The 22,192-nt window shown below is 45.3% G+C and overlaps 1 protein-coding gene across 1 annotated transcript in view; it reads right to left on the bottom strand.

Annotated features, from left to right (window-relative positions):
- Positions 1–4,084: 4,084 nt before the first annotated feature.
- Positions 4,085–22,192, bottom strand: part of LOC311029831 (ephrin-A5-like) — a 62,441-nt gene continuing 44,333 nt past the window's right edge. The window contains exons 2-5 of the mRNA XM_084035221.1: positions 13,849–14,141; positions 5,573–5,638; positions 5,386–5,466; positions 4,085–5,088 (exon numbers count right to left, since the gene is read on the bottom strand). Coding sequence (XP_083891347.1) covers positions 4,964–5,088; positions 5,386–5,466; positions 5,573–5,638; positions 13,849–14,141 — 565 coding nt within the window. The 3' untranslated portion in view covers positions 4,085–4,963. The remainder of the gene's footprint in view (positions 5,089–5,385; positions 5,467–5,572; positions 5,639–13,848; positions 14,142–22,192) is intronic.

The following is a 22,192-nucleotide window of genomic DNA, read 5'->3' as shown; positions in this document are numbered from 1 at the left end:
TAATGTGGATTGTACTCGAGATCAGAGCTGTAATTTGTATTAAAGACCTGTGTATATATTTGCTCATGCAGATGAAGAATAATCATCTGATTTGTTTGTTCTCCAGATGACATTACACGACCGTTTTTGAGAAGGTAACACGTGCAGCGTTATGCTCTTTGTTTGCCATCATGAGTCATGAGAACGGGGGTTGATGAATTAGAAAAAGTCACCGCATGTCTTTTTGTGTTTACAGAAATGTAAACCGATCTCGGCTCATAAAAATGCTCCTCTCCAAAGAACAACATCTGCCGGAGCACTTAGATGAGTTCAGCCTGTTTCCCCCCAAAGCAAATTAAGTTGTTTTGAGAAAACGCTAGGAATTAGTCCGAATCCCGAAACGCGATTTTATGACTCAATCGTGCTCGAGGACGGTTCAGCATTGTGGACTGTTTGGGGTCATGGAGAGCTTGAGGGGCCCTTGTGTCTCTGACCACTAAGGCCTCTCTTCTGGCTTCCACCGCTGCATAAACTGCCGACTGCAAACGTTGTCCTTCAGTTAGCACCTGACCACAGGGGCCCGCCTGAGAATAGACGTGGCCTCCCGGGGACCCGGGACGGATGGTGGCGGTGGACTTGGGTGTCACCGGCGGTTTCGGAAGAGAAGAACCCAACCAGAGAAACATCATCACACGTTCTTTAACAGGAAGTCAGCAACACAAACTAGCAGCGTGACGTCTGAAAGAAGTTCTGCCAGTCAGTGATGATTTAAAGTTGCATTATGGGATATGAAGGATCTCATGTTTTATACTTGAGGGTCAATTTAACCCAATTCAAAGTTAAACGTCTCTGTTTTTTTGTTTGCAGTGACTTTTCCCTGATTGAATGGGACCAAATATGTCAACATAATTAACTTGATGATATGTTTTCTATGTCCTGTACACATTTTGCATTTCCCCCCAAAAATTTGTTTCACTTCCAAAGATGGAACAAAACAACCGGGTCGACTGAGTGTTGCTAATGTTTGAGATGTTTCCATAATCACATAATCCGTATTCTGGATGTATAAAGGGGTGGGTTTCATTTAGTGGGTTCTTTAGGCTGTCAACAAAGAAACACGAAGTATCTGAAGCATAAACTTGGGTAACAATTTTTGATGATAGTCATTTCCTGAAGGTTTAAATAGCTGGGGTCAAATTGACCCGGAGGATAACAGATGTTGGAGAAATCTGAGGGTTACAAGCCTCTGTTGCACAATTCTGACCAGTATCGTGTCGAGTACCTGCGAGTGGAAAACGATTTCCTCCAGCTAAGCTGCACCTTCGATTGGGTGATAAAACAGGTTGTCGTGACAACGCGGTCTGACTGTTATGATGGGAAATCTTAAAAAGTTTTCACAGCAGGGCGAGAGGGGAAGAAAGTGAGGAATCGAAGCCGAGCGAAAGTGTTGTGAGTTTTCTTGGCGGAGCTCCCTGAAGCGCTGCACATTCCCGCAAGATTAATTGAAGCTGTTTTTTTGTGTTTTTTTTCCTCAGTCAGTGAATTACCTCCAGATTACAGAGAAACAGATGCTCGCCCTCTTCCCACGGACTCGGCCTGTGTGATTACGCGTCGAGTGACAACCGCGACAAACATCCAGCGTCTCGCATCGCGGCCGCTTCCGACAAAATCCTTCACGCCCTTTTTTTGGTCATCTTTCCATTTCGCAAACTGTCACTCGTTTTCCATTATGATTACTTAAAAAAAACAAACAAGGCAGACAAGATGATTACAACGACAAAGAAATATTTATTAAATCTTTTTTTTGTGTGTGTGTTTGTTTTAGTTAAGTCATAGCTGCTCCAACACGTGTATTTACAAAGAAAATGGCCTTTTTGTAGAAAAGATTCTATTGAGGGGATTGAGCAGGAAACAGACATTAGTTTAAATGAGTACAGGAGGGGGGCGGGGCTTATAGGCACAAGTTACACTTACTACAATGTTAAAAAAGAAATGTGCAGTTTTGTGGCACATCCAAATCTAGTTTGGGGAAAAGAAACACAGCTTAAGTTGCAAAAAAACCTTCCCAACACTAGATGCACTGACAAAAGCACACATCACTTTTTTTTTTTTTTTTAAATACAGAAAATGGAAAACAGATGCTGCAAAACCAGGGGACACAGTGGCGTTAGCTTCAGGCTACATGGTACCAGAATATCAAGTGAAGAAGAAGAAGTCATATAGCTCTCCCTCCTCGTAGCACAATGTTGCTCAAGAGGAACATGAAACATCCAAATAAATTAGAGGTGGGAAACAGACTTCCTCCTCCCGCCCGACACAAACAAACACGTCAAGCTTTCTACGCCGATAAAAGTCCATCGCGTCTCCTGCGACGTCCTCGGAAACATCCAGGTGAAGATCGGCAAAAAAAAAGACCACAAAGAGCATCCTGCACCTTGAAGACACTTTTGATGCAACAACAACAATGAACAAAATCCTCCTCTGGCTGAAATTCTACCTCTTAGAGATCCATCTGTCCTGTTTTTCTGACCCTTAAGATCCTTGATTGTGACCAAACCAACACATGATATGTGCAGAGAGAGGGCGCAACGTTGATCCTGGTTTTCTTTCGTATAAAAGACATATAAAATGAAACAAAGCATTTTTTTTTATAACAAACATTGAACTTTTTTTTTTTTCATTCTTGCTAGCAACATTAATGTGCCCTTCAAAGGAGGTTGTGAAAAAAGAGGCAAGTATCTAACGCTGTGTGTTACAACAGACTCATTGTTGGATACACAGTATCCACAGAACTAACTGATTAGAACGGGTTCCTGTCGTCGTGGCTGGAGGCCGTGATTACAGCCGACCATCCATGCTGGACTAAAGCGAGGAGGAGGAGATGTTTCGCAAAGTGGTTATCATAGAATTACTTGTTATTCTTAACCCTCAAAATACTTCATTTTGTTTCCTTAAAGGGACAGTGTGTAGGATTTGGTGGCATCTGGCGGTGAACTGAATACCACTTCCAAAAAACGTGGAAGGCTCTCTGGAGCCGGCGTTTGGTTTGTCTCCTGTAGAAACACCCGGCGTTTAGAAGAAGGGCTCGTTGTACGCTAACGGAACCACGATTCTGGTGATTAAACACTCTAATCTCACACTAATAGATACCTCAAAATGCTACACGCCGGCCATTTTAAATGAAATTCACGAGTTTATGAAGAGGTTGTATAATGTTTTCTGTAGTTCTGTGAGGGATTTTTTAATAGTTGTAATAAATAACTCTGATGAAGGTCATCAGGTTTTGGGCGACGACACAAAGGATGCGACGGAGTGGCAAGAGATGGCAAAACGAAACGCACAGGACGATATATGTTGCTGCGGTGATTAAATAGAAAACAATACAATTCTTTCCCGTCTGTCTTATGTTAGTGTAGCGATGCATGAAGCTACACGATTGCAAAACCGGAATTCTCTGCAGGCGTCGCCTAACTCTACTGTCATGCTCTCGTCCACATGAGGTTCCACCACAAACACCTCCTGAAAACTACGACCTTCCCGTCCCGCTCTAGTTCCCGTTCCTCTCTCAGGTCCACTGAGGTTTCTGGAGGGACGCCACTTTACACGACATCAAAGATGGCGACTGAATCCCACCACCTCCACCTGCTGTACCTCCTCGCTGTCTCACTGACAAACATCTTCAGCCACAGAGAGCTGCTTGAGTCGAAGAAACCTCCTGATTAAAAAGCAAAAAACACATTTTTTTTTAACCTCATGTTAGACGTGGACACATCCCTGAACTTTGTAGGAAATTTGTCTCTATGTACAATAGTCGTATTATGACAGTGATTCACAAAAGCAATAGCGTAAAGAGTAAAACTACATTTGTGACATTTTTAATGACAAAAATCGAAACACAAATATTCTACAATTTCTACACCCTGATAGCACATCAGACTTTTCTTTTTTTCTCTCTTAGTTTTCTTCCTGGACTTTGTTAAAAACAATTAAAAGAAACATATCAGCGATCAATCCAAAACAGATACACAAACTGTACTCAGTGCTTTTTGTATGATTGTATCCCAAAAAAACCCATCAACTGTGGAATATGAACTAACTGAATGGGTAAGTGCCTTTCTACTGTACTAAGAGACTAAATCAGAACAGAAAAAAAGCACAAGGACTTCACAATAAATAGGAAAATACATTTTTGCCTGGCAAAATACCCACTTCAAATATTTTACTGTACACCCGTGTTGGCTGCTACACTTCAATTAGGTGATTTATTAAAAAAGGAAAAGAAAATGCATTAATTGATCATTAAATCTTCCCTATCCAAACACTAAAAGATGAGTGTTTCTTCTGCACAGTCTTGAGACGACGCGTCCGACTCGTCGTCGGGGGCCACGCCCCTTAGCAACCGTCTCTAAGCGTTGCTCCCGGATCTTCATCCAAACCTTCTTCCTCTCTGATGTGAGATTTTAATCATGTTACATGTTGGGGGGGGGGGGGGGGGGGTTACGTGATGTCTTCCTGAATACAAAACAATGTTAAAAGTCTGTAAACTTTTTTTCGAGGGATCCTGCTGTGCTTCTTTGCCGTATCGAGCTGAAGAACTTTTATTGATTGTGTTTGTTGTTCTGTGTGTGTGTGTGTGTATGTTCAAAAAGCATGTACGTGTGCTTGTTTTTAATATCTGCATACTGTAGCGAGGTGAACAGGTACGCCTCTTTCACCTCGGGGTGCCTCGACCATCAGCACCCGCCGGAAAGTCAAGAATCACTCTAGTTGGCAAGTCAAAAAAACAACAACTGAGGCTTCAGCGTCGAAGTCCCTTCCTCTCTCTTTTCAACCAGAGAGAGATCATCAGTGTTTTCTTCTTTTATTTTAAAAAAGTGCTCCTTTAAAGGGGGAGGGGTTGCAGGGGAAAGGGCGGCCTGTGGTCCAATCAGGACAGTCCATTGCTGGGGGGAGGGGGGGGGGGGGGAAGTCCTCAGACTGGGCGCTATAAAGACAAGATGGCCGCCAGGACTATGAGGGTGGAGCTGAGCAGGAGAAGCGAGGCGCGGCGCCCGCCGACGGCGTTGACGTCCCTTCGAGACGGCTCTGGCGACTCGTGACCGATGCCGTCTAAAGACACAGAAATGAAAATGATCGCTGCTGGTTAGCGTTGAGGTCGGAGGCTTGTCATCACAATGAGGTTGCCAGGCAACCAGAGGGAGAAGTCATAACAGTCTGCAAATTATATAGAAACACTCTCACTGAGGTGGAGGTTTAAAGGAGGTCATTTTTAAATGCATGATTAAATAATTAGAGTACACAGTGCACGCTCCATACTTCATGTCAATTGCTGAATCATGTACAATGAAAGGAAAGTAATCTTTATCAGCAGACGTAACAATAAACATAATTAATATTCCCACCAACCTCTGGGTTCTAGGGAGTTTTGACTGTTGTCGTCAAAATCAACCCCTTCCTGCACGGTCCCGGAGACTTTCACACAATTGTCTTGGGAGAAACAAAGAGAGCAGAGACGACATTTAAAGATTAGAGAACTCGAACGTCACGCCGATCACAATAGAGCGGGCGGTAGACTCAACAAGCTGCAACTCACTCTGAGGCCTGACGAAGACTTTGAGTCGGAGGCAGCTCCTTCTTCCCTTGTCGTCGGTGATGGAGGCTGCAGAGAGATCGCACAGGGGAGTTAGGAACCAAAGCAACCGTCCGCCATCTAATCTAGAGTTACGTGATTATGGTTTGAAACGGCGCTTGTCATATTGTGCATTTCATGTTACATATTTTACAAATACGTTTGAATTAAAGTAGGGGCACAGGCCAAACAAAGCATTTCCCTGTTTAACCTTTTGGCAGCTTTTGTTAAAGTGGAAACTTCTTCGACTTCCCCCCTCAGTGTTTACAAGCAGCACTATTGTCGGTTGCAAAGAGAAACTCAACATTTCCCCATTTTCCTCAGAGCCTAGCAACTATCAACAACACAGGACACACTCACAGTTGCTTCGGTTGTTCTTACGTAGACACTCTTTAGTAACCGGAGGGAGCAACCGAAAGCTATCAGGGAGAAAACAAAAGCGCTATCCTCTTCCTGTTCTGGCTGCGTAATGGATGACACACTTCCTTTGTGCCCTAAATGGATCCTTAACCCTAAACCCAACTCCTTAAACCCGAACCTAACCCTAACCCCAACTACTTAAACCTAACCCTAAACCCCAACTCCTTAAACCCGAACCTAACCCTACCCCTAAACCCTAACCCTAACCCTAACCCTAAAGCCGAAGCTAACCCTAACCCTCTTGCCGGGTGGCAGACGGAATTGGATTGCATTGTGCAATCAACATTTACTTCATAATGAAATGTTAAAGCAAAAAAACTTTAAACTAAATAAATGGTTCTGTAAAAAATAAAAGGTTTTTATCTCAAGGTGAGGTATTGAAAAAAGTGTTTTTTGAAATTGAGATATGGCTTTGGCACAAGTGCTAAAAAAACACATCTTAGATACATCCATGCAACCAAAGTAATATATCAAACATTTCACCTTCAACGTCCTTTTCTGTTCTACTACATTATGTTTTTAGTGCGAGACTCGATCACACTGGAGATCGCCACGTGTCTCTCGGCCAAATCACGACTCGATTATCACCAAAAAGGCTAAAATATTACCACGTCCAATTCCAGGCAATGCTTTTGTGCTCCCGTAGTCCTGCAGAGCCACTCAATATTCTCCGTTTGCGTTCACTTCACAACTTCATCGGAGACCTCTCCACTCTCTAAAATCCACCTTCATTCATAAACATCAGCCGGAAGCAGAGAAACGGAACAATCTGACAAGGTCGATTGTTTCTCCGTCAGAACTATTCCACACTTATCCCCCCTTTTAAACACAGTCTGAAGAGCTTTTCCTCACCTTCTGAACTCCCTTCTCATCCTCCATGTGAAAGCCTCTCCACTCCATATTTTATGATTTGAAACAAGTCAATGTCACCCTCGTATTTCCAAGTCTAATTTGTCCAGGAGGGCAGTCCTTTCTGCAGAAGAGTGGCACGCCGTCATGCTCACCTGCAAAATCTAATTTCCTCTTTTTCCTGATTGTGAAAGGCAGAAAGATTTAAAAACTTTTCTTTTTTTTGTGTGAGGTTGCCAGGATGTTTTTAGCTAACGAAACAAATGAGTTTTCGAGTAGTGCAGGGCAGCGCTAATAGAGCGCCGTCTCCGGCTGTGACGAATGGCTTCAACTTCCGTGTGCACTTTTGTCAAGAACACTTCTTTGTTTTTGTCCGACCGAATCTTCATCCTTCTGTGGATGTTTTCAGACTTTTTTTCCCTCACAGGACCTCGATACTCTGACCTCTGTGATTTCCCCGCTGCCAATGCAGACTCTCCCAAACCGCTTTTTAATCTAACCGCACACACATCCTGGAGTGTGTTGGGACGTTCGTCACCGTGGTAACGCCTGCATCCTCCATCCTCCGTGTGATGGATTCGGACTGTGCGGTGAGGCGCCCCGATAAAAGCGAACCGTGTCAGTGTTTCCACTGTGGCAGACGACTCTGGGCTCTGATTTCAAAAGGCACTTTATCAGACGCCGAGCGGCGGCGGGAGGAGATGAAAATCATCTTTATAACTCCTCGACGAGAGGGATATTGGAAGTGAAGCAGCAGAGGGAGGAAATAAACGAGAGAGAGAGTGAGAGTGCGGGTGTCAATCACGGCGCTTCTGTCTGTGTCAGCGAGGTATCCAGTAACTTAGCTCACACTCAGACGGCGGCTGGAACACGACGGCACAAGTCGCGGCTCGGTTTCCGTCTCTGAACTCGACCAGGGCCAAACCCCCCCCTCGGCTTCGTCGCGCTTCTACTGTTTCCTCGGCCGTTGTTATCTCTGTTTAACTTTCCTCGCCGGCTATAAAATGTAGACTTCTGCACGAATGTCTTCAGGGACACGCCGAGACACGCGATAGGACGAAATAATACTCTCATCTGGGACTCGAGGATCTTATGAAAATATTACGATTCGCAGCTTCGACTAATCATTTTGTCTATTCAATCTTTTAATTGCCTCTTGATTAGATTATTAATTGTTTAGTCTCTAAAAATGTTGGAAAAACGTCCTTAAATTGCTTATTTTGTTCGACCAACTCTCCATAAACCAAAAATATTTTAAAAATTATATAAAGAAGAGAAAGAGAGCAAATTTCAGAAAGAACATGGGCTCGATTAATTACTAAATGGCTTTCCAACGTAGCTTTACTTGTGCAAAAAAACTTAGGTTAGGTCGAGGAAAAGTTCAAAAATAAATGCGCTTGTTATGAAAAATAAGCCAGCTTGTAAAGTAGCCTGCGTAAGTGTCACAGGACACGAACAGCGGCCTCCTGCGTCCAGGTTTCAGTTATTTGAATCATTTCTTTTATAGGTTTGAAGACGAAGCTCCTTCATCCTCCTGTCTGTTAATGAAACCTCCGAGAATCTTTTTCTTCGCTCTTTCTCTGTTTTTTTCTTTCACTATTGTAACACTGTCTGTCTCTCGTCTCACTTTTTCTTCCTCCTTGTCTCGTCACGCACACAATTACTCGACTGTCTCTCCCCCTTTCTTTCATGTCTGCCGCTGAGGTCAGAGTCTGGGTTTCCTGTCCTCGAGCAACACAGCCGAGCGTCAAACTGCAGCTCTGCCTGCGATTCTAGACCGGTCAGGTGATCCGGCCGCCGCCACGCTGGGCCGATGGTAAAACCTCCGATTCACACACACACACACAAACACATGTCCCACAATGCACCGGGGACGTGTATCGCAGATCAGAAGACAGACAGGATGCCTGTGGAAGGCCTGGCTCTGGTGTGACTGTGAGGTGAATTAGACGGATCCGGATTTAAATACTGTGGGATCAGATGTTTTTCTTGTGATGATCGGTTTATCTCGGGGCCGAACAAAGCCCTTCGTCTTTGCTTTCGGCTCGCGAGGAGCTAAAGGGGAACTGTCGGGGGGGGGGCACCGCGCTGGCGGGTGTTCGTGTCATTATCGATGTAGATCTGGACTGGCTGCACGGCGCAGGACCCGGGTCTGTTTGAAGCGGCGGAGGGCTTTGCGGGGAGACAGTCATCTCTCTCACACAGGGAGAGCCAGACTCTCAACTGTCTCCTCTGAAAATTGGATTTCTATCCCCTGAGATTAGGATCAGGCTTTCCCCGCTCTGCCGAGGCTCTATTAGAAAAACACGCCACCCTCTGAGGCCACAAGAATCTCACGGCGCAAACCTCGTCGTCATCCCGGTGACCTTTGACCTTCTAGGACCAGGGACTCAGATCTCAGGGGTGGGGGTTGGGGAGGGGGCTTCCCCTGTTCATCTGTCTGCCAGACGTTGTAGCCGACTGCAGGTGTCGTGTACGTGACGTCTCTCCTCCCCCGGCCTCGGGCGAGCGATGATCACCACCAGGAGGACAAAGGAGTGTCTGTCCTCTCCGAGACAAGCAGATATGCCCCCCCCCCCCCCCCCCCTCCAATGTGTCATTTACATGCCCACTTAACATATTCGTATTATATGAACAACACTGGGATTCACTATCAGCTATTGTTAGGCTTTGTTAGAGCAGGAGAGGGAACATGTGATGTGATATGTTCTGTGAAACGGCGATACTATATACGAACTTCAAGGCTCAGAGTATGAGTGAATAACTGACGATAAAATAAAGAAAAAGAATACTTTTGTTTTTGCAGAATGGACATGAGAAACAACTGCATTAGAAAATATTTTGTTTAGCCTGGACGTAAATATTTTTTTGGTACATAAATGAAATCACTGATAATTTGCTAACACTTGAAAGATGGCCAAAAATAGCTGCTTTAATGCTGCCTTCACGTGGAATCGGAATTATAGTAAGTGCGAGTTGCCGACTCAAATCTTCCTTACGAGTGGGGGAAATTCGGAAATAATTTTGATACCGGAGTTGTGGGCACTAGCGGCGCCAGGATTTTGATTGTGGGTGGGCCACAAGAAAAGTGGATGGGCCAATTAAAATAAGCCAAAAAAAAAAAAAAAAAAACGGGGTCTGTTCTGTCTGATTTCTCATCTCAAAGCTTGCGCGCCAAAGTCATTCATTTTATTGGATCACTTGCTGGTGACGATGCAGCCTGTGGGCGGGCTTAGTAGTCCACACGGGGTAGAAGCCGCTGATTGGCTGAGAAGCTTTCACTCAAAGCTTTCCTCAGGCTGCTTATTGGATGAACAGCTAGAAAGAAAATCACTCACTAATCAGTAGGCATCACTAGCGGCGCCAGGATTTTGATTGTGGGTGGGCCACAAGAAAAGTGGATGGGCCAATTAAAATAAGCCAAAAAAAAAAAAAAAAAACGGGGTCTGTTCTGTCTGATGGTGCGTGTCCACAGGCAGCGGTGTTTCCCCGCGTCCCATTCATTGGGTGCAGTCGAATAGTCAAATAATAAGGTCCTAACCCCTATTCCTAACTCCTATTCCTTGACCTCTGGGGAAAACGTCACGGGGTTAAGGAAAGGCGATAGGAGAACTCAAAAGGACTTAGGAATAGTCGACCGCGGTGTTCAGAGAATCCGACCGGACTTTCACTAAGCTACGTCATTATAACGCGGCCGCTGATGATTGACAGCTGATGATCGACACCGGCGATTGACGTGCGTCTGCGCTGGAGAAACTACAATAATGGACTACAAAAAGCGCATCGTCCACTTCTCCCCATGTTGGTTTTATAAACAGCTGGTTCACTGACCGGCTTCAGGTCCAGCAGCTCCTCCTTCCTGTTTGACCGTTGTTTTATTTACTTTTCATTTGTGATTTTAGTTTCGTTTTTGTCAAACATTTGTAACATGATTGAAATAAATAAAAAAAACTATTCAATTATTATCACTGTCCACACATTTATCATCACTATTCCAATTACTATATGTCTGCATGAAAGTCATTGTTAAATATGCAAATACACATATCGTTTGTTTTCATGAACGGCCGAGGTGTGCGGCACTTTAAATGTTGCTCTCGCAAAGAATTGTGGGTCGGCGTATCTCCTTTCCTATCGCATAGGAAGGTCCGTTGCATCCTATGCTAAAGGAGCTCTGAAAGGAAGCATTGGAGCTCCTTTCCTATGCATTTAGAGAATCCGAACAGCTCTTATCATGGCGGCCACTTGTTTACTTCCGGGTCACTTCTTCAGTTAGGAACCTTCCTAAGCAAAAAAGACTATTCGACTGCACCCCTTGTCTATGTGAAAAGCCGTGCAATGCATTCTGGTAGCGTTGCGGCGAATGTCGAGAGACGGCGCGCGAGTTGGCCGCACCTCATTTGCCTAAAGTTGAGGTCGAATCTACTTTATGCTAATCAGAGGCGCCGGGCTCGACTCGCCTCCTCGGGAACGCTCGCGAACGCTCGCAAAAATCTGTTGTTTAAAGGACAGCGCCTGTCAATCATCCTCTAGTGGCAGCCCACCAAGCGTGCGATACTGGGAAGCGGCGCGTCCACACGCGTTTAAAATCGCCCCTGTGGACACGCACCTTCATTTCTCATCTCAAAGCTTGCGCGCCAAAGTCATTCATTTTATTGGATCACTTGCTGGTGACGATGCAGCCTGTGGGCGGGCTTAGTAGTCCACACGGGGTAGAAGATTGGCTGAGAAGCCTTCACTCAAAGCTTTCCTCAGGCTGCTTATTGGATGAACAGCTAGAAAGAAAATCACTCACTAATCAGTAGGCATGAGTCAAAATGGGCGGGCCCAGGCCTAAAATGGGTGGGCCCAGGCCCACCAGGCCCAATAGTAGCGCCGCGCCTGGTTGTGGGGAGCAGAATTTAGTATGGATGGTACGTGAATCCTTATTTATTAAGCGTGCAACACGTATAGCTGTTGCTTGTGTACACAGTTTTAATATGTACACTATTTCAAGCACTTGAACACAACATTCTCGTCATTCCGACTTCAAAAGTGGGAAGTAAGATCTTCCAAGTAGCACGTGAATGATGAAACCTTCAGAAATGTGCTGCAGCTACTAACTTCTCCACAGCAGCAGCCGCTAAGGTATTAAATTAGTTAAACAAAATTTGCAAAAAAAGGAATAGCATTGTTCCGTTATCGGAGTGAACCAGGTGTGGAGGAACACAGAGGTTACGAATAAAAGAAAAAATGGCATTCCTTTCCGTTGACACCCCTCCGTCCGACGTGAAGACAAATGTGGGTATTGTGTGAAATGTGCTGACAATGAGGCCGCGGTGGTTTTTTCGCGGAGGTGTCTCTGGCTTTTGTTATCTTATCCCCACGCTCGGATCATGTGTTCTCACGGGGAGAACAAGTGTCTTTAGCGATCATGGATCTGATGGATGAGTCACGGATCTGAGTCAGCGAGAGATGGTCCATATGGCCCCGAAACTGCTTGAAGCCATATGGACCGTCTCTCTACCTCTCACTCTCTCCCTCTGTGTGCACGATCAATCATCATAGAAGTCTCCAGGAAAACCGTCTTCACTCATTTTCACATCAACCAGAGCCAATTGAACAAATCGAGCAGAATTAGGCAACCTCGGTCTTTTTTCTCATCGACGTCCAAGGAATTGCAACAACAGCAACGATTTTGTGGCAAGCAGACCACAGTTTCCCTAAACAATACAGTCATATTTATGTTACGGACTCGAGGGCACTGAAATCCAACAGAAACTTCCAGTGAAAGGTAATAAATCACAATGCTAAATAGTGCAACAACAAAGCAGCAGTCAGACGGGGTTTAAATCAGGCCAGACTCTAACCCGAGATCACAAAGTGTTGAAAGACGTGAGAAGAAGAACAAATTCTCTTCATCAACCTTGCTTCTTAATTATTAAAATAAAAACTTCCTTCCACAGAACTTAATTCATCTTCTAGCAGAGTTCTCAAAGTTTCTATACAAAATATGTGAAGATGGAATTAAAGGAGAGCCTCGTGGTTAAATCTGTGATCTAGCAGAAAAATTCTGCTTTGCATTTCAGCACAAATCATCTTCTGAATTCATTAACACACACACACACACACACACACACACACACACACACACACACACACACACACACACACACACGGTCTCAGGGTCTCAGACAGCTTTTCCAAACACCTGTTTCGGGGTCTGGAAGCGAGTGCTGAAAAGTTACACCAACGCTGTGGTTAATGTACGGAGAGGAGAACTTTCTCCGTACTCCCCCCCCCGTACACCCGCTCCCCTTCTGGATTTGATATCTATATTTTCTGCTTTGTTCTAATGCCAAGGCTGTGCTTTCCTTTTCACCGACTACTCTAAAGTTCTCCTCAGACCGTTTCCAGCTAAATACAACAGAATCCACCGTGGAGAACAGGCAGCTCTCTTCTGCGCCTGCAGGGCACCGGCTTCACTTCTGAAAACTTCCCAGCTGCTTGTTTTCTGAGTCTCCTCACGAGGACGAGAGAAAACAGAGCTCAGTCCAGACTTGGATTTTAGCTTCGGTTCAAAGACTTGCAAAGACCTGAACATCGCTGATGTTCTTTCTCCAAGATGAACATGAAATCGATCCTCTAATATAACTCTGGGTGCCGTTCTTGGCTTGTGTTGGCACCTCAGTTTCAGTGCAGAGACCAAAACGATGCTTTTTGGGTAGTTGACTGAGAAATATCAACAGTTTTCATTGAGAAAGTATGCATCGATTCTCAAATGATCAATGTTTAAACTGTATTTAAGAAAAGGTGGAAAATTGGCAACATTTTGATTCCAATAAATAATTATCTTAACATCTTTTGTTCTTCAAACATTAAAAATAACCAAAATCTGCCCTAATATTCGCTGCCAACACGACAGCTTTCTATTCCTCGACACATTTTGGTCATTTTCTCAAAAATAATCCGGGGAGATTAAACATACTCACAGATATAATAGTACTCTCTGCCGGGCCGGAACTCGAAGCCCAGGGAGAAGGGAGTGAAGAGCTGGAACTTCTCGGAGAACTTGAGCGGCCCGTTGGGGGACAGCGGCCGGTTGCACTCCCAGCGCTTGAAGCCCTTGGCGGTGTGGTCGCAGGAGCTGTAGCCGTCGTAGTTCACCATGTAGAGGATGTAGCGCTCGGCCCGGTCGTCGGAGACCGGCCCGGCGTAGTGCGGACAGTAGACGTCCAGGTAGTCGTTGATGCAGACGTCGATGTGATAATCGCCCCGGTAGAACCTGGAGAGAGGAGAGAGGGGTGAGTGAAAATGTGGTTCTGGTCTGCCAAAACATCGTAAGTGGTTTAGAGTCAAATCTTCACTCTATTGACTGTTAAAATGACATTGTTGCTTTCCAAACGTTTTCTTTATTTACATAACTGAGACCACTTTTCTTCTTCTGGGGGTTTTAACCGATTCAAAACTTGCAAATTTAATCTTTTTTTATTTCATTTTCAAGTCTGAAGTGAAATCTTCAGGGAGCCTTCAGGGTAAATCTGAAGTCCTTCACTTAAAAGATGACTTCGCCGGTGGAAACATGAATCTGTGTTGAAACGTAAAATACATTTAGAATTTGGTGCCGAATTCTTGACCGAGAAATGGCAGACGGTGAGTTTTTGGTGCATGTGGATGGAAGACAACAACTCCCACAATGCACAGCTCCCACAGGTCTGTCACACATCGCCGTCTCAAAGTCGTCAACAAGAGAGAACACAGAGAACATGACTGAAACTTTACTGACAAGTCGCGTCTGCACATATTTCTAATAAACACATTAAAAAACCGATTAGCTCACAAATTGATTACAAATTGATGATATAGTATTGGTTGAAATCAGTGTTTAAGGAGTCCAACGGGTATTTGGCGTTAAATCTGCAGCTCTGAGAGGTAACTGAATAAAATCATGTATGTGTGTGAGTACGTGACCGGGTTTAATTGTGGGACGAGAGGCACTTTTCCCCAACGTCAGCAATAACAGCACCATTCATCTATAATCGGCTGGTCTATATGTTTATGTATGCAACAATAATTCCCACAATAACATGCGAGGCAATCTCTCAACTTGACCTTTTTTAATGATTTATCTCTCCGACGGAAATATGCTGAGCGTGCATCTTCTCTCTCTCTCTCTCTCTCCGTACACATCCGGCGTTCAGATCCCGCGAGGGCGGTGCTTTGCTCAAGGGCAACACCGGCGCCAGCCGTTTTAAGCGGGAGGAAAGTCGATTGATCGGTTCGATTCATTGATTGGAGATTTACGAGCGGATCCGATGACAAGAAAAGAGACATTCTCCGGTTTGGTTTACAAGATCATGTCGGTCTCCGTCAGACTCAAACCCCCCCCGCCCCGGCAGAGACCTCCTCCTGACACACTAGTCGGTCCTAAGCCATATATCAATGTTGGCGCTCGGCGGCGATGACTTACGCCGGTGCTGAAATTAAAGTCCCCTGGCGTTACAGGGCTAATCCCCCTGGTTAGCATGTGCCTTTAGCAGCGTTAAGAGGATCCCAAAGCTGCAGAATGAGATTTTCATTAGGCCGATACGACAGCTTGATGTAGGAGCCCCTCATGGACTCGCCGGTCGGGGGAGAAATGAGGCCCGTTTCTCAAAGCGGCGCCTTGAAACCGAACCGAGGTTTTTTCTCTCCTGGTGTGTGTACTGTAAACCGAGTGGACACAGAAAGGGGGAGGGTGTGTGTGTGTGTGGGGGGGAGATATGCCAGGTATTCATTCCTGGGGAGAGCGATTGGAAACGCATATTCCCATCGGCGGCGTGTACGGTTGCATTTCTGAGGTGTTTGGCGGAGACGGGTTGCACCCAGACGGCGTAGCGGCTAATGGCCCCCGCAGCTCAGTGTCAGCGACATGCTGCGGATGTCTTCAATACTCCGGCCCTGTTCATTGACACAGGCCGTCGGGGGGGTGGGGGGGGGGGGGAGCATGATGTGGCCTCTTCGATGGGAATGGGGAGCCGGTCAGCTGATCGGAGGCCAGGTGAGATAGAAAGTGAGGGATCGAGACGCAGCTGTTGTCGCCACTGACACGTACATGTTGGCGGGTTTTTTTCCGGGAAGCGAAGGCAGCATGAAGGGAGGTGTGTGTGTGTGTGTGTGTGTGTGTGCATGTGTGTGTGTGTGTGTGTGTGTGCGCTCGCCGCGGCCTGCTGGGGGTATCATGTTGTCGTTACGCAGATTGTAGATGTGCTGCAGGATTAGTGGCCGTTCCTACCGGGTTCTGCAACAAATGAGTGGATGTGTGTGTGTGTGTGTGTGTGTGTGTGTGTGTGTCACGGCATCGGCAGCCATATTCCAATCTTTTTTCTCTCCCTCCAATTATAGCCTGGTCAGACGTGAAACCAAAGCTCTTGTTTTCTCTCCCACTTTCCCCCCCCCTCCCCTCAGCACCAGCTGAGCGTTTGGCTCGGGGCAGGCCCAGCACGGCCTCCCTGCAGCCTCCGGTTTCAGAGCTGCTCGCTGATATTATGACTACCAAAGGGGTCAACCGGCTCCACGGTATCATGTCCTCAGCCAGGAGCACTGTGGGGTAGCCCCCCCCGTCCCACCCCTGTGTCTTTACTAAGCCCTAAATGTTAGTTTCAACCTCCTGAGTGTCAGCGGCTGTCAATCAAACCGGACCCAGGAGTAACAGTTGAGATTAAGTCAGGATTAAGGAGAAGTTGGTCAGTAGAGCCTTTGTGTGTGAGAGAGAGAGAGGGAGAGAGAGAGAGAGAGGTGGGAAGGAGAATGAAAGTGATGATGAACGATGTTCACACTTGGATGCTTGTGTTCAGGTACGTTTCCTCCATCAACTCCTATCTTAGAATCACTTCTGATTGGGTTTCCCTCCATGTTTCAGAGATTTACTGCTAAGTGCCATCATTTGGTGATTTTCTTGCTAAACTCATTCATTCAACATATATATTAAAAATGTGTCGTAATGCAAAATCGCACTACTAATTGCTTATACTGAACTGTAATATCTATTCCTTTGAAATTCTTGTTTTTATTTAATTATATTTGCTTGTTTTCATTTTTTTTATAATTATTGTTTTTTCCAAAAGTTTTATGTAAAGCACTTTGAATTTCCTTGTTGTTGAAAGGTGCTATACAAATAACACCAGCAAAAAAATAACCGCATAGTTAGAAAATGTCCTGAAGTCATCAAGATGAATACACAGTCACCACTATTTTTTTTTAAAGTCATGTTGAATGGAAAAAAGAGACTTAGTCACTGTACAAATGATAAAAAAACATCTGGAGATAAGATAAGATATGGTGAAGAGCTGCCAGGATCCAGGAAGTGGAGATGAAGGTTAAAAGAAGAATAAAACCAAAAGCACAAAAATTCCTTTCACTTCAGGCCGAGGGCGACACGTCTGTGTAGAATCAGAGCATCTCGGTCCTTTCCGGGGCGGATTCACTTTCCCTCATCCGTTTACGATCAACGCCACCAGAGAGCTTTTCTGTTGGACGGCGGTTCTGAAGAGGGTTAAACGCAGCCGTCACATGTACGAGCTGCATCTCAGATACGGACCGTAGGTGTTTGTTACAAAAGACGATAAAATGCGAGAGGACAGATGTTTGCCAGATGGAGGCTATAAGGACGGGTTATTTCTTTGGAGTAGCAGAAATGAAATATTGATAAGAGGCAGAGCCATAAACACGCAGCCTGGCTCGAGATAACATTACATCTCTCAACGTCTTCTGGTTTCTTCTTCTGAGGAGCCCAGAACCAGAAACCTTCTCCTGCTGATCTCTACTGTGATCTTTACTATCTGTTCCCTGAGACATCTGGTCCCCCCCCCTCCCCAACCTCCCCCCGTTGTGTTCTGGACTGAAGCGTGAGAAACTTTCATTCATTTTACCGAGCTATAAACCGACTGCAGCGCTCGCCATCTTCAGCATGAGGGGTTTCTTCATTTTCATTACCAGCGTGATTTATTCATCTCCTTTTTTTTCTTCCCCAAAATGGCTTTGTTGTTACAGGCTATTTAGTGAGTCATTAAGCCTTCACGAGCTCCATCCAGGCAATTTCAACAGTTGTGTTTTTCCTTTTGGCGTCGCACCAGGACACACTGAAGGGTAATTGAGGGTCCGGGGGCAACGAGGAGGCAACGGTTCAGCAGGTCTGTGTCAGCTATACATGTGTCAAAATGAGCCATTAGCAAAATAAAAGCACCTAAATCTATTTGTCTTGGGGGATTAATGATCCCTGATTGGCTGAATTACTCGCGGCCAGTTGGAGGGGCTTATCAATGAATCAGTAACCGGAGCCCTCGACAAAAGCACGCACCGATGGGATAATCCCTCCTTTCAGCGGGCTCCCCTGCTTGTTTGCCTTTCTTTATCCCCTTCTGTTGTGGCGTTGGCACACAGGTGTGGGCGGAGCCAGTGTGGAGAGGAAACAGGGAAGAGGAGTGAGGAAGAGGAGAAGTGTTTTAGAGTATTAACGGTAACAAGTAAACTGATCCCTGTGTGGTAAAGGTGGACTGCCCCTTTCTAAATCCAAGTAAACATTCGTACATTATTAATTTATTATAGGAAGCTTTATTATTCCCCAAATCTATATCACGTTGTCTGCTGACCTGTAGACAAATGTCACGTTTGCATGTCTGCAGTCTGTCGGCTGTTTCGCTGAATAAAACTGGATGCAGTTGGTTTCTAGTGAGTCTTTCACTTTAAATGAGGAAGAGGAGGATGTGGAAGACGGGAGGATATAAGCAAGTAAAGGGCAGTAGCACTAAGGAAGCCGGAGGGGGAAAAACAACCTTGTCTCATATTAAGTAGGTTTAAAATCTTAGTTCAAAAAAATTATAATTCCTGTATCTTTAAAAAAAAAATAGTTGTTTATCCATTTACGTAATTTTCCTTCTCAAACGTGATGGTTGTGCTTTTTATTTAGCGAAGCAGACATTTTTCATTAAATTAAATTAAATTAAAGTGGTCACAAAAACAAGCTCTACAGGCCTGTAATAGAGGAGAGGAAGGAAGGAGGAGAGGAGCAAAGAGAAAACACAAGGACGAAGACAGAAGAGGAAAACGGTGAAGAAGAAAGGACCGAGGGAAAGGAGGAGAGAAGAGGAGAGAAGAGGAGGTGACAACAAAATGCTTGAAGACAGTAGAAGAGGGGAAGAGAAGCAATGGAAGAAAAAAGGATGGATGAAACAAGAAGAGTGAAGGAGAAAAAAGAGAAGAGAGAAGAATGTAGGGGAAAGTGAAAGGGAGGAGGAGGAGGATGAGGAGGAGGAGGAGAGGCCTCCTGTTGTTTTCCTTATGAACACAGTTGGGTCAGACAAGGGGCAGCTTCCCAGGGTTATTCCACAAAGACAGCAAAGAGGAGATGCTTTCAGCTCACAAAACACATGAAGCTCCTGTCTTCACACACACACACACACACACACACACACACACACACACACACACTGAAAGACAAGACAGCACACAAACCACAGACCTCACGCTGCTTCTATATCAAATCCCTCCATTTACTCCACAAATGGCGTCCGTGCACTAACCCTCGTTTTAAACGCCAATCTGTAGTTACTCATTACAGCCTCCAGGGGGAACTCTTTATGGGTGGGGGGGCAAAAAAAAAAAAGGTGATCAGGCCCCCCTTGGTCATGTGACATGATGTCACCAGTTGGGTGTCCATCCTGTTTGCCCCCGGGTTGGGGGGTTGCCCTCCCTCCACCTGTCCCATCATTCATAGCTTCTTGCTTTTTTTTTTCTTTTTTTGGGGCCGCTGGGAAGTTAAAGCCATTATTAGTTAGTCAGCTAATTATATACACACATCTGTCCCAAACACACAGATTGTATTTGAAACAAAAAACGTGTTTGCCAGGGGGGGGCTCGGTCCGACCGGGGCGTTGACAGCACAGAGAACGGGGGGGGGGGGGAATAAACGGAGCCTGTAAAAGTATAGACAGTTCTCTGTTTCAGCTGGGAACGTTACCAGAGGAGGTAAATAATTGAGCTCAGATTGAAAACACATTGCTGCTTGTGGGGACGGCACCTTGGATGGTTAAAAAATACAAACACAGGCCGGAGAGAGAGGGAGGGAGGGAGTGGACGGGAGAGCGGATGGTCTTGTTTATGGATCCTGGTGGTCCCGACTGTGCCAATCGCTATGTCGCCCTTGGGTGCAGCTGCAGACACACTGTGTGCCAGGCTAAGTGAGTCCACGCAGACAGAGAACCTGTTATCTGAATCCTTCATGTATATTCTGATCTCTTGGAAATCGGGGCGCCCCGTTGTCTTCGTGGCTTTTCTTCAGCAAATAAAGGATCCGATGGTAAAGTCTGAACACAAGCATCCCAGTGAAGACTTCAGTCTTTGGGACCATAACTTATTTATTCCTGTTATTTGAATGAATGTTATTTAGTTGCATTGTTATTCAAGAGAATATTCATTGCAATGGAAGAAAGTGTTACATGTTCCTACATTTCCCATAATGCCACCAGATAGTTTCTTTATGTTGGACCCCGTTTCCCCTGGTGTGCGCCCAGATCTTATTTTAGTGCTCCCAGTTTAACGGCCTGATTAAGACTACGTCGATGACATCACGGTGACATCATCAGTTATTTTTTTGTGACGTGTCTTCAAGGCCGAGTATTGACCGCGACAAGTAAACCGATCCCCGTTCTGTGAAGTGGGCGGACTGTCCCTTTAAAATCCCAGCGAACATTCATTTATTATTCATTTATTATAGGAAGCTTTATAGCCATGTTTATTAAACTGTCTGCTGACCTGTAGACAAATGTCACGTTTGCATGTCTGCAGTCTGTCTGTTGTTTCACTGAATAAAAGTACATGCAGTTGAAAAGTAATCGGTTTCACTTAAAATGATATCAGAGCTCAAACTGACAACAGTCTTCATCTAATAGGGAAGGGAAAACGTGCAAAAAAAACAACCACACTTATTTAAAAAAATATCTGAGACGTTGATTCCCACAGGACTTAAATAAAAAAAAAAACATAGCAGGCAATCAGACAGAGAGCTACTTGATTTGAGTGACTCGGGCCTTTTAAATATTCCGGTTTCAGACTCGAGTGTGACAAGAGATCGTCCTGATGTCGAACACGGACGAGGCAGGTTAATTACTGACGACGCTATTCTGGTGTCAAAAGGGTCAAAGCAGCAAGAGCAGCATGGGGTTAGTGTCAGTCAACACACACACACACACACACACACACACACACACACACACACTCACACTCACACTCACACTCACACTCACACACACACACACACACACACACACACACACACACACACACACACACACACACACACACACAGCAGGGCTTCGTCATTCAGTCAGTGTAAAACCCCAGAGGGGCTGACGGAGCGAGTCATAAACCCCCTCTGTGCCAAAGATGGCTGCTGTTCAGGTTGCCATGACGGCAGTTTACAACAACACCACGTTCCCCGACCACAGAATTGTCGCTTTTAACAAAACCGATCATCCGCTGCAGGTGTGTACATGCGAGCATGCATACACACACGGAGCACACACACACACACGTACTCCACCACATGCCTCCAGGAGGCCTCCTGTTAAAATAACCCCTCTGAAATACGTCCCATCAGCACCTGCCGGACATGTGCGCGGGGGGAACATAGTGCGAGATGCTGCACATGTCTGTAAACACGCATATGGACGATGATAATGATTTGTTAATTTCACTTTAATCGCTGAGCGCGCACAGAGGCGGCGTAACCTCGGAGAGAGGCCGAGCATCCCAGGATGCCTCCCGTCAGCCGAGCTGCTCGCCACCGCTCGGCTGATATCGATCTGACACTTTAGACCCCGAGCTGAGGTCAGGGGTTAGTGACAGCCCATTATTCAGCCCGAGAGCCAGTGTTTGGCCAAGTGTCTGAGCCCCGGTTGATGGACCGACCTCGCTGTCGTCCATCTTAGGAGCTGCTGAGGGACGGAAGGTGAAGTTTAAATCTCTCTTTTTCACTCCGTCTTCACTGGCTGGATGGTTTCTATAAAATGTGCTTTTTTATCACGTAATGACAATAACAAATATTCATATATATAGTGGATTTTCTATGGTACCCGTTCTATTAATTTAACAAGCAGATGGTGATCTGTTTTTTTTCAACAAAAAAAATAATGACAAATATCGATGAGAAAGATCAGTTGACAAATTAATATTCTCTCATTATGTCATAATAAACAACGTTCCCATGCGTCAGTTCTGACTCCTGTTGTAAGACACCGTTAGGAAAACAAATAGACAATTAATATGAAACGGCAAAAGCAGCTGCAAATAAAAATACTA

The sequence above is a fragment of the Eutrigla gurnardus genome (genome assembly GCF_963514095.1).
Source record: "Eutrigla gurnardus genome assembly, chromosome: 19".
Lineage (NCBI taxonomy): Eukaryota > Metazoa > Chordata > Actinopteri > Perciformes > Triglidae > Eutrigla > Eutrigla gurnardus.
The sequence above is the reverse complement of the archived record's forward strand: the minus strand, read 5'-3'. Positions and strand labels throughout refer to the sequence as shown.